Source organism: Anser anser (assembly GCF_964211835.1).
Source record: "Anser anser genome assembly, chromosome: 15".
Lineage (NCBI taxonomy): Eukaryota > Metazoa > Chordata > Aves > Anseriformes > Anatidae > Anser > Anser anser.
The window spans coordinates 10,283,865-10,297,371 of record NC_139736.1 but is presented as its reverse complement, the minus strand read 5'-3'; the positions used below and the strand labels follow the sequence as shown (position 1 = coordinate 10,297,371).

At 34.4% G+C, this 13,507-nt stretch overlaps 1 protein-coding gene across 4 annotated transcripts in view; it reads right to left on the bottom strand.

The window, feature by feature from the left end:
• Nucleotides 1-4,042: 4,042 nt before the first annotated feature.
• Nucleotides 4,043-13,507, bottom strand: part of SNX29 (sorting nexin 29) — a 140,854-nt gene continuing 131,389 nt past the window's right edge. The window contains exons 21-23 of one of the 4 annotated variants that reach the window (XR_014572872.1): nt 10,789-10,907; nt 7,285-7,392; nt 4,043-4,222 (exon numbers count right to left, since the gene is read on the bottom strand). Coding sequence is in view for 2 of the 4 variants with exons in the window: in XM_083800740.1 (XP_083656866.1) it covers nt 7,364-7,392; nt 10,789-10,907 (148 nt within the window). In the remaining 2 variants the exon portion in view is untranslated. Of the gene's footprint in view, nt 4,223-5,672; nt 10,908-13,507 lie in introns of those variants that run through there. The other 3 variants (XR_014572873.1, XM_083800740.1, XM_083800741.1) reach the window with 3 other exon arrangements.

Here is a 13,507-nt window from a genome sequence, read left to right as displayed (position 1 = left end):
TAAAGAAGTCATTTGGCACAGTAAGTCACTGTCAATATATAAATAAAGAAATAGTCTGAGTGTGTAGCAGAATTTCATGCTTTAGCACAAACAGGCCATGAGCAGAGGGTGAGTTTCTAATTAACAGAGAATTGCTATGGTAACCAAAGGTGGTCACACATAATTGGGTGTGAAACCACATGAGGCTTCATGACAGAGGTGTCTGCATATATTATCCAGCACATTTTCTGTTTTTTAAATAGAATTACATTGTCAGGTCAGACAATGTTTTCCATATTTTCATATTTTTAGCAACCAAAAATGCATCTCTGTGGGCTTCAGTGACAATTTCAGCTCTTCAGCACCCTTCTTACAGCCAAGACAGAAGTCTAGATGCAACTCCCTCATGAGTTAACAAGCGACAAGAGAGAATGACATTTACAATGTATTTATATGAGACTCAAGAAGGGGTCTCTGTTCTTCAAGTGATATCAGAACAGTCTATTTGCAAAGACAGGCTTCTCATCCCTAACTTACCCTTGCCCATGGGTCAAGACCAAAGTGAGGATGAATGGCACAGAGGAGCAGCACAATTCCATGTGTTGGCCGAGCAGAGAAATCAGGGACAAAATCAGCAGCACTCTTCAAAATGGGAGTGTGTACACTGTCCAGCACCTTGATATTACTGTGTGTTAGTTAAAGCAGTTACTGTTTGAAGTTTGTATTTTGTTATCACAAAGAAAAGAAAACAGAGATCATCTTGGAGACTGAAATATTCTGTGCAACCAAGACCAGTCTGGTAGGAGCAGAAGGAATGCTTGAAACTCACACTATGCTGACACAGTGACTCACCTGCAGCAACAACCACCTGTGATTAAACAAGTTTACTTAATTTACGAAAATTATTTACGAACTGAAGCACCACCTACTAGACAGTTTAGAGCATTATCTTAACTAATTAGATTATGCATTATCTATGCAATGAATCACATATTATGTGTGTAATGAATCCTAATGAAGATTAAAGGAAAATCTCATTACTTCAAATTGTTGCTCTGGGACAAGGTTTCTAAGAAATCTGTTAAATCTTTCTTGAACACATGGATATGAATAAAAGGTCAGATCTTGGACTGACAAATCCACATTTTGCTGTACCAGCTGCACATAAAGGGCACAGAGCTACTTCAAAGCATTAAATATTCCTCCTAGTCTAGAGGAATCTTGTGATGCTCTCAGGACAGAACGGATTCAGGATTGAGGCAGATAGGTAGATCAGCTCCTGCAGACTACCACAACTGCAACTGAGAGAAGCTTTGAGACTTGGTTCTGTTAAGAACATTTTCAGGATCTTAAATTGCCCTTTTCCAGTTCATATTTTACTGGTTCTCAAGGCATACTGTATTTGAGTTTCTCCATATCCAAGGAGTCAGTTAACAACTTGACATACACTTCACACTAAGTCTGACTTTACATGTTTTTGTTTTCCTGTTGTCTACAAACCAAGCATATATCTGGTCTGCATCTTTAAGTGAGGCAGTGGGCTGTCATTGGTCTCTCCACATACCTGAACTGGCTGTTCACCCACTCTGAAAGTGCAGTATGTATATACATTAGGGCATTATGCAGTCAGGAAAAGCATATCTGACTGAAAAATAGTCAAGGATAACTCTAAACTCTCACTCAGCACTGTACTGCCAATCTAGCTGGATTCCGCTGTTTCTGCATGTTCAGATTTCCCATTAATTACATGTCAGCAGGGGTTTTGCATAAAATCATGTGGTAAAAGAAATTTTCAATTACTAAGGGAAAGCAGAGTATCATAGTCTACCTCTGTCATGCAGGGAGGAAAACTTTGCCCATGCTGATTAAATACAGCAGTTGACAACAGATGTTATTTGTTAATTATTGACATATCCAAAGGGTCCTGTGGCTTGACAGAATGCCGAACAGATACATTCTTTACTTTGTTGTATTTCATCATGGAACATATGGTGGCAGTTTGATGGAGTACAGATATCTTCTTTGTGTCTATTCCTACACCGAAGTCCAAACTCCTTTTTCCTTTGCTTCTTGCTGCGTCAGAAAGTGTGCTTTCTTTTGTTTTCCTTTTTTTCTAGTATCCAATTACCCTCTATTTTCTGATACATTAAAACTGCTTAGAGGTACTGATGTATCATTTGCCAATTCACACTTTATTTTCACCCTTAGAAAATACAAACCAGATGGTTTCAAAAAATGTCAATTATGTCTAATATATTGTTTGAAATTAAAGTATCACTGCAAAATGCCTCACATGTTATTAACTGCTTGAAGCTATACGTAGCAGTTTGGATGCATGAAAAACTGCGTATTCCATCACTGTATTAAATAAAAGTCTACTGAGAATTTGAGCTGCTTCAAGATAAATTTGAGTGAATAGCTAAATTGTATGCTACAAATTATTAATGTGTATCTAATGCTTAGATCTGAAAAGCATCTCCTTCAAATAGTTCAGCAGCTTAAAGAGCACAGTACAAAGGACATACCGATTCTTTGTTTAGTCTTACAGTTAAGAAATAGACTTGCTTGTGTACATCAATAGAGACAAGATACATATTTCTGATGAGAAATGTTTGAAGTGTTATCTGCTCTAACTTGTCGCCAGAAAGGTATTTAGCTATATTAAGTGATATTTAATTTCGTACCTCTCTATAAGCCCACATTCCCACTTTGGAAGGAACCTGGGGATCTCCGCTACTGAAAATTCATTTTCTTGTAACACATAAAATTAGGAACCTTAATATTCATAAATTAGTTTCCTATTAGGAACTGAAATGTTGAAACTGTCACTGAACTTCACACACATGCAAAAGACTTAATTCATGGATGAATTAGTACTTGGAAAAAGCAGGCAACCAAGGGACTAAAGAAGAAGAATTATTTTTAAAATTATATAAGAACTTATAATAAATTGTTTATAATATGCATTGTAATTTATAAAAATACACAAATACGTAATAATATATAATAAATAAAAATTACTATTACATTGATTTAACTCTTTTCTTGCTTAATTCTCTCAACCAGTAAGTATTTTTCATAAAGTGAAGCTATATAATATGAAAGTGAAGTCTGTTTTACTGTAACAGTAATTCCAAAAGAAAGGCCTTGTATTTGACAGCTCTGGCAGATGTGAGTTGGATTTGCTATAAAGAGGCTCATCTTATGCAAAGCTGATGACTTAGGACTCGGACACTGAGGAAAACAAACCCTTCTTGTACCTCACCTGCATCTGAAAAACAGATAGCACCAGGACTAAAATGAACTATGAAAATATTCTTCAAAGAAAAAAATGAACTAGTGACAGTCAGATGAAGTAACATGAAGTAACTATGAAGATGAAGTAACTATGTAAACAGAAATTCATCAGGCATATGAGTTATAGAAAACTGGGGGTGGGCGGGTCTTTGTGATCCAACAGAAACTCCCAAAATATCACAAACTCAACAGGAGAAGGTGTAAAGAGCAAAGTCCAAGTGCACAAAAAAAAGAGTACATAAAGCTCCACAGACAATGAAAAAACACAAGCCACCGCATGCCTGGCACTTGGAAAAAAACAAAAACAAAACAAAACAACAAAAAAAACCAACACAGAAAGCTCAGAGGCTCACCCTACTCTGTAAGAAGCACCACCATGTGTGCACACAGCTGGGGAAGAGCACAATGGGCTGCTCAGAAGAAAGCTTGATGGGACGAAATCTAATGGTGCAATTAATTAATGGCCTAAGTTAATGAAAATTAAAATACTGGGAAATTTTTAAAAAATGTTGAAAATAGCAGAAGTATTCTATTGGAAGTAAAAAGAAAGTTATCATCATCCTACTTAGGAACCACACATAACAAATACTTACTACTATCCAGATCAAAAAAATTGCATGAAAAATTCAGAAAATGAGCATGACATACACATACATGCCATCATTTGCACAATTATTTTAGAACATAAAATCAAGCACGACTTACAATGTAACAAAATATCAGTTATCTGTTAATTTTTGAAATAGAGGAAGTTTACTTACAGTATTTATTAGTTAGAAAGTCATTTGGAAAGACTGAAGAGCAGTAGCAAGAATCTTATTTTAAACATTATCTTAAAAGAATCTTTGCTCTTTTCTTCTGGTAGATCTTGTCTGCAAAGCTTTCTCCTCATTTCCTTAAAATTTCTGGGGGGAAGAAAAGCAGGAAATCCTGTGCAGGTCTTTTCCTGAAAAGAGAAAATCCTTAAACTCTGTAGGCCCATATAGAAATACCAAGGCAGTACAAGTCCCCAAATGCAACCTAATCTTCACCTGGATTTGTAGAAAAATTAGCAGAACCTTTAAATTATCTTGCTTTTTCTGAAATTTTGAAAGCGGTAATTAAGCAGCAGTATCTCTCCAACAGGACAATAACAGTTGAATTTGGCCAGCCGCTGGTTTTGCCACAGGCCCATAAGGGTTTTTACATAAACTCTCTTATTTCCAGGCTTCTCTGGCCCAGGTTTCTGAATCTACAACATGACACTAGTTGCCTTTCTTCTCCTGATGATCAGACTTTACTCTTCCCACAGCAGCAAAAAAACCTCTGACATGTTGTTAGACCAGAAAATAAAGCTCAAATGGCCAAGAAACACTCTCTTAGAACTGAGCCTTGTTCTACAGGGCTGAAATTCTGTACATCCGGCACAGTGAGGGCTTTAACTTCTCATAGCCCAAAGACAAGCACCTGTCAATAACCTGGAGCTGTCTGTGGTCTGGTACACCGCAAGCAGACAGAAACTGAAAAAAAAATATGGCTTGAAGCTATTTGTTACAACTTCTTCGTAAGTATAATTTTGCCTAAGATCTCAAATAATTGAGATACGAAAAGCTTATACTCTGTAACTATTAGTAGCTATTATTAGTACTGGAAGTATTCTAGAAGTCTCATCCACATTTGCTTAGAAACAAGAAAATCCGATGGATTGCAAAGACAATTTCAAATAAAGTTCTGTTATCTAGCTCCTATAAAGATACCTCGACTACCACAGTTTTAAAAGATGTGGAAGCCTAAACATCATTATGAGTTTTATGGTAAGTGTCTGTACAACTTTTTTTTTTTTTTTAAAGATGAGCAGTTCAGCTAATTAGATCTCTGTATAACAGTTGTGTCTTGAAAATTTTTAATTGAATTAATCAGCAAACTGTTCTGTGAGTACTAGAATCAACTAACACTACATTTTTTTAAATTACAGCTTTGTTTGTTAGCTGGAAATTGATTAAATGTATACCAGGGCTTCAATTTAAAACTTTCCTCTTCAGTGAAGCAACGAAATCCAGCAGCTCATTTTCACGTGATACGGAACCATCCAGTCATGAACTAGATACGAAAGTGTCAGTCTGAATAGCCAAATACATCATATCTCAATAAAAAAGAAAACATTCAAGAAAAAAAACTTGACATTGTTTTCCTTTCTGTTTTACCGAGTATTCTATATATGTGATTATAAACTGAAACATTCCAGATTTCTGTCAATAAATACGATTTCTTGTAAGACGACATAAGACTATTTAACAAATTAAAAGTCTGACACCTATGTACATCATTCTAGAAACTCACTGAAAAAATGAACAAATCACAGAATCATTTACGAGACAGCTGAAAAGACCAAATAAGGCGTAAACATACTCTACTTCAAATGTGAAAAGATGTTAATTTTTATTTTTGCCCTTGTAAAGTAGCATATTTCAACCAGATTACAACAAAATTACCACAGGATATTTAAAAAAAAATACAAGAAAGTATTTAGAAAATTATATATACACATTTGCTTAAAAATCCTATAATGTAAACATTAGCATAACAAGTTAAAATAATATTACAAACCATTTATTAATACTTAGGTGAATACTGTACATATATATGTTTTAGAATTAATACAATCTTTCTTACAGTTTAAAAGGAACAAAAGAAAAAATTCCCCAAATCAAAAGGGAAATCCAGCTTCTTTACTTGCCAGCAGGTTTGGTCCCACATACAGGAAACTTAATTGTTTATCTCAGTGTTCAGGAAGAAAGAAAATGCAGCTTTTCAGAATTAGATATTCAACCAAATTTGCATTTCTGTAATTTTTAGTGTCCTAAAGAGTTAACACTTTTCTCAAGAAACCAACTACCACAGTCTAACTTCTGTCATGACACAGACAGCAGTTCTGAAGCCTTGTTAAGCAAACTGATTCCTCCTACATGGAATTGCAATACATTTGTTTAGATGGAAAAAAAAAAAACGGTATTTTTAAAGTCCTGATATTTGCAGCAATTTGTAAATATGAGAATTCATTCCTCTCTAAACATTTCAGTGGTGTTTTCTATGCTATTATTAACCAAAAAGTAAGCTATCATTAATTAGAAGTATGCTCTGATCATCTATGTTATCTATAATTGAACAGAATAAATAAAAGTACAGTTAGTGCAGAGTAGGAAATAAATGAAATGTACAATATCAGACCACTGTGTAGAGGAAGTTTTCATCTTCCATTCAGTATGTGAAACATAAAGCAGGTTAACTGATATTTCTATATTTCATATATATAATTTCATACATCAAAGTGATTCTTTCAATACGTAATGCTAAGAAACTACTGAAATGGCTACATATTCATCAAATTAATATTCCATATAGTGATACAAGGTGTTGACTGAAATATCCTAACCTACAGAAATTGAAGGAGAAAAATTCTTTACTTTCTTGAGTTGTTTAACCACTTTTCTAGAAGTGACATAAGCTCCAATACAGAAGTATTATTGTTTACAAGGAGAAAAATGTGTTTGTAAGAAAAAAAAAGTCTTCCTCTTTCTTTTAAACAGCTGTTCCACAGGTTTCTCTTGGGAATTATAAGCAGGTAACTCTATTTCTATCCACAGGTATAGATTATTTGTCCTCAGAATTACAAGATATTCTTGTAATTCTCCACAAGTGTGGAGGGGGGTAGGATGAACCTTTGAAATGGCAAGAAATTTGTAGCAGAACTATGACTCCTGCCTGTTTTGAAGCAAAGAGAACAACAACCATGTCTGAAAGCACTAATAACTGATTCTGTTAACAAAATATAATTTTTTAAATCATTAATATGTCCTGACAGACAGTATCAGTAGTTCACGTGGGTCTTACGGAGTCTCATTTATTATTAGCTTGCTGCTTCGAGTCAGTCAACCCCATTTATTAGTAGGTTCTTATTAATTAGTTTGACAGCTACCATGCAGATACCACTCTATACAACAAAACATTTTGTAATACAAAAAAATGTACCTTAGCAATGGGTCACAATTTTGAACCAATTATCTTTAATACCATTATGTCCTTTCTCTAAATACTTGCATTAATCCAGTCACGAAGGTTTATGACTTGTGGTAGGTTCTGTAAGATAGTATATAGAATTTGATTACAACTATCACGTCAACAATACATACCATAAAAAAAGACTGTCTTTGAAACTACTAATCCTCCTAAAATGTGATTTAATGGACATATCAATTTAAGCCTTTATAAATATGCCAATATCCTGCCTCATATAAACCTTGGAAATTTATTATAATTACTGAGAAACTTGATTTAATGCAAAAGCAAAGCCAATACAATGCATTCTCTATAACAAATGACAAAATCTCTAAATAAATGAGGTTCTCAAAAAAACACAGTTAAAATTTATTTAATTAATAATAATACTGACAGACAATCACATCTGCAAAAGATGCAAGTCTTGCCTGCCCTGTATTTCTTAGGAAATTGTTCATTTTGCATGTGATAAGAGAAGAGCATTAAAATTAAAAAGTAATGCCATTTGTTTTCACAATTTATTTTGAATAGTCATTAAAGGATCCAGATGACCAGCCCTAGAACCCAAGTATGTCTAAAGATAAAACAGAATTGAAATGGAAATGATACTGCAAGTTTCTCCACACTGCCTCATACCATGCTGTAGTCCAAGGCTTGCAGGAGTAACAGGGATCAGATTGGCCTGAGTCCTCTATTCTGTGATTACGGAGATGTTCAAAGCAAGAACTGGCTGCACCCATCAGCTCGCTGTGCATAAGCCATAGAGCGGATATAAGGATTTAAGAGCTCTCAGCTAGTAGAAAAAGAAATGAGACGTACGAAAATGGTAATTACATGCATGACATTAGGTGACACAGGAGGAAGTGGTATGATCACTCAAATTGGTAGAATCATTCCTACAGTTACAGGTATTTCATAAAAGCAATATATCTATGCTAGGATTCTTAATAACAGCTGGTCATCCTTCGTCAGACTTCCCTGATTTTGATAAATAAATGAAAAAATGGAACTTGTGACAGAAAATTACAATTCTCAGAAAGACAGGGCATTTTAGAATGTCCTGAGGTGATAAAAATGTGGGCATTCATATCAACACCTATCTCCTTGCAGTCATACAAGCACCTTACTTCAGAAGTAACCAGGTGAATAGGGAAAGTTGACTTGTAAAGAAAGGCTTAATTTAATTAGCTTCTGAGATTTTAGAGAAACCACAGATGAGTATTTAAATGGATTAGTAATGCACCCACTACCCTATCTTGTATCACAAAGCAAACACTGCAGACTGTAATCTTAGGAGCTGATACACAATTCAGGTAAAGTTAATAAAGAACAATTTGTACACAGTAAGCAAGTTTACTATTTTCGTGTGATCTACATACATACATTAAAAAAATACAAGAAACAAGATAATGAGGAATGAAATAATTTTGCGAGCCAAATGTAGAGACAAGAAAAATTTCTTCTAAGCAACTAAAAAAGAAAATTTAATTTAGGCTATGCTAAATGAGAATTCTTACCATTTGCAACTTTCTGAATAAGGAATCCTTTAATTTGTGAATTATTTCCTGAAAAGCCTCACATGACAGATAAATCACAAAACATACCATACTACGATTTCTTTCAGATTTACTTGCAATTCGGTGTTAATAGAGGTGTGTCATATTTCTACTAAACAAGGCTCTATTTTCTGAAAAGTTAATTTAAAATTGTTTCAAATTGGGACCATCATTACAGCTACTTTTCCTTCCAACGAAGGCAAACTTTAACATGTCAGCAGTGTACCAGACTGAAGAGTTTGGAGAGGTGTTAACTGACAAGATAGTCACTTTCCTTCCTTCTTCAATAAATGCCTCGTTTTAGTTCACACAAGACACCAATAATTATTCATCTTTTAATAAAAAAAAAGAAATTGGCTAGCTCCCAAGCTGCCCTTTTGGATTCTGAATTTTGTACCAGCCCACAGACACTACTCGCTGTACGTAATGAATCCCTACTCGAGAAGTGTCACAAAACGACTGGACCATGCTTGACTAAAGAATACACAATGGTCACAGGTCTGAAAAGCAGAAGTTCCAGTTTGCCAGAACTTTGATAGAGCACTGATGTAAAGAGTCTGTTATTAATCATCAGTTGTTGTTGGGGTGGCTTTTTTTTTCTCTTGGAGGGTAACATTAGATTTCATGATCTACTGATGGAAGAATTTAATAAAATTAACAGATAATAAAATGACAAGATACACCAACTTAAGTTAACGCTATCCAAAAGAAAAACTGAGAAGAAAGATGTTCTTACACAACTGAAAACCAGAATACAATTGATAGAAAATTTCGATGTGCATTGCTTAAACATAATGAAGAAAGGAAGATAGCTAACACATAATTAACTGCCTATGGCAGTACAGCTAATGGATGCTGAACTGGATTCCAGTTAATCCATGTCAGGACTTCCATCACTTGTAATAATTCTTGCCATTTTTTTTTCAGTCACTCTTGCAGCAGTACCATCACAGGTTACTGTTCAGCGAGTAACAGGTGATGGGTAACAGGCACTTTCATTACAGGCAATTCTTAATTATCACTATGTGAAGGATTTTAAAAAAAAGAGTAAGAATTCCAAACTGCCCAGTTAATGATGAAGGACTGTTCTGCAGCATCAGTGACAAATTAATAACAAAATATAACCCAAGACTTGAAAACACTTTTGTATCATGCTGATTTTGTATATACTTGTGGTGGTTTGTAGAAATTAATAATATTGCACCCAGCCTTATAGCAAGACTGAAATTTCACTAAAAATGATTACATTCTCTGATTTTAAAGAATTACTTCCCACAAATGAAAGCTATTGAGAACACCTAACTAGAAACATAGAAAAGCTATTTTTACACCTGTACTGTTTTTCCCTTGTCACCTACTTTGTCAAGTTTCTTTTTAAAAACCTTTGTGTATATCAGAGGTTTACAATAATAATTAAAAAAAAGTATTTCTATTTACAAAAGGTAATAAATTAGTGAGGTTCTTTTAAGCACATCTTTCTGACATATTAAGTAGTAATAAACATAACTGTTCTTTAATGAAAATAAATTGTAGTGACATGATACCCATGTCTGGACCAGAAAAATGTACATGTAGAAAGTGAGACAACACAATACAAAGAAGGAATTCAGAAGAACATAACTTCAGAAGAACAAGGAGAATATGTGCAATGCAGCTTCAGAAAACAAATAAAATGCCTATCTGTTTGCTGAGCCCCAGTGAAGAGCTCTCGTATTCTTTTTGAGAAAGTGATTACTGCCTTCCAAAGTATTTAATCAGGATATGACCCTTAGTTATGAATGTCTCTTTTCAGGATTTAAGTTGATGCAGCTGTAGTCTCTTCAGGAGCTTAAATTATAAATATAAGCTAGGAAGGAATCACAGAACAACTTAAAGTACATGGTTCCAGCATTCACAATTACAAAAAAGGGTCAAAGATCACCGCTCTGTGGTTCCAGGCTTCGGGGTTCTCTTTGATGGCTGCGAGACAGTTTAGGGAAGCGGGTAGTCACTCTCGAGCGGCTGATTTTGCTTACTGGTTCTCCAGAAGGTGGAATGTCACTAGGAAGAAAAGAAACAAAGACAGAAGTAACTAGTTTATGTTATATGCAAATTATTATGTCGTTATTCTCAACATGAAAAAAGCAGATGTTATGAGAGCCTGGCACATGACTGCAAAGTACAGCACACATCTTCAACTACACAGAATTGCATTCTTTCTACTGGTATCTCAAGTGTGAATTACAAATGGGCTCTTTCAGAAATGAGAACTAGTAGAACTTTCAATACTTTATGGAAGACTGCAAATTACAGGATAAAAGCATATCTCTATGGGTTGCAGTTCAGAAATGGTGGTATAAGCATTTTGAAGTGATAAAAGTACAAGCAAAATAGACAAGAGCTTGCATGATGCTCTACTTAACAATCCTCTAATTATGGATGGATGTATCATTACGTGATGAAGCGTATTAGCAATACATCCCTGTTGGGAATTCTTCAGTCTCTTCTGACCCACAATAGACTACAGTCTTAGATGAATGAGCCTTTTTGAAAAGACTCTGAGAAGAAATACATTAAGTTCAACAACAAGCAGTAACAGAAAATTCCAGCTTACCTAGGTGATATTCAGAGGCTATAGACTCCTCGGAAAACTACAGTATAAAGGGATAGCATTGTACTTTTGCCATTCTCTTAGAGGACTCCACATGGTTTTTAATTATGCTTCTTACATACAGATCAATAAATAAAACTAAATTTTGCATTTTGCAACTCAGCTAGGCAATAAAATTACACTGCATACAAAGTCAAATGTACTTTTATAATTAAAAAAAACTGTAATACCTATCTTCAAAGTGAGTTAATAACAAGTCAATAGTGGAAGAATCACTCTTCTGCAGTTCTTGCCGTATTAAATAAATACACATATATGATATATATGTATATATACACACACACATATATATACATATATGTGTATATATTTTAAATCACTGAATTTACCCTGTGTAGTTCCCTTTTTCCTGCAGTGACCTTCCTCCCAGCTCAGACAGCCCTAAAAAAGCTGTAGGCACATGCAGGCTCCACTCAAGCACTTCAAACACCTTAGAGATCTTAGCAAAGCAAAGGCCTTTAACAAGTCCTGGGACTGAGTGTAAAATTCACTTGCAGGAAGCAGAGTACTTCTGAAAGACAGGGTAACTTTATCACTGGTAGCCATTAGCTTTGAAACTAAAATGCCCACATTTGTTGCTATTTACTAAATAATAGTAAAGCAGTACAGAGAAAAATGTGTCCAATTCAGACATTAACCATTAACAGAAAACAATGAGTAGTTTTAATGACAGCGTATTTTACTTGTCTAGCTTTCCTCACAGAACAGTCTAAAGTAACAGTTAAAATAATAAGTTAGATGTTTCTGAATTAAGATTCACCACACACATAATATTGAGTCTTCCTAGGTAACTAGGAATTCCTTTACATGAAAAAACTGCATAAAACACCTGTGGGATACATCCTCATCTTCTTTAATAACAAGAATAATAATCTAGGTCTTGAATTCTATATTTTTCTTGTCAATAAAATCCAAGCTCTGCAATTAATTTACCATATGTTATTAATTCTTGGTTGCCAAAGATAACTGGACTTCCAAACCCAGTCCTATGATATGTTATTTTGAAACTCAACATTGCTATCTCAGATGCTGTAGAAAATTTCGATCATGTGAATCCAATTTCAGCTATGCTCATTATCATGGATTGCTTTCAGTAACGTGAATATCATTACTCATTATTTTTATACTATTTATTCTCTCATGTTTTCTATTTATTCTCTAGTGTTTATAAAACAGCATGGGGTAGTGGTTTCAGAGGGCTGTGATTCCGTATTAAATATGTATCTTTCAGAACATGTAAATATAAAAGCTTCTAAATATCAAATATACAATGAAATTAAAATATTTCTTTTTTCTTGTTGGACTTTTCTTAAAATAAATTAGGTTAATTTGCCAGCAGGATGGACACTGCTGATAGTGCTTTAGTTCTGTCAGGCTGACAGACAGCTACTTTGTGGATATATGGTAGTTTACATTGCAAAAGAAAGCACTGTGTTGTGTGCAATTACTATAATTTGGTGATTGCTTTTTTGAAAGTACATTTTAATACTTAAGCTCCTCCTGCTGGCACATCCACAAAATGACATTAGGGTCAGCCCAACGCTGAAGTCACTTTTCCCTTGTGGAAGAAAAATACCATTAAAAGAAAGAAGTGCAAAAGATGCAAAATGAATTCTCCTAAAAGGAAGAGATATGAACTAATATCCATCTGTCTTCATAAGAATGGCTGAGGTAATAAGATCATTTTAGGATGGCTGCATGAACACTGATTTATGTAAATAAATAAATAAAAATCACAAGTAATTCTGCTAATTTAAATGATACTACTCCTAAACTAGATTTATCTAATAACCAAATTAGAGCTAATTTGTCTTAAATGTCTAAGCTAATTTTTATCATTACAATCCAAACTCTAAGACAAATCGCTATGTTACACAGATTTACAGAAAGCAGTTTATAACCAAGGAATTAGATCTTCATGCATCCAGCACAAAAAGACAAACAGGAGCTGAAACTGAATTTCAGCTGTTGTTGGCCTGATCCATTTGCA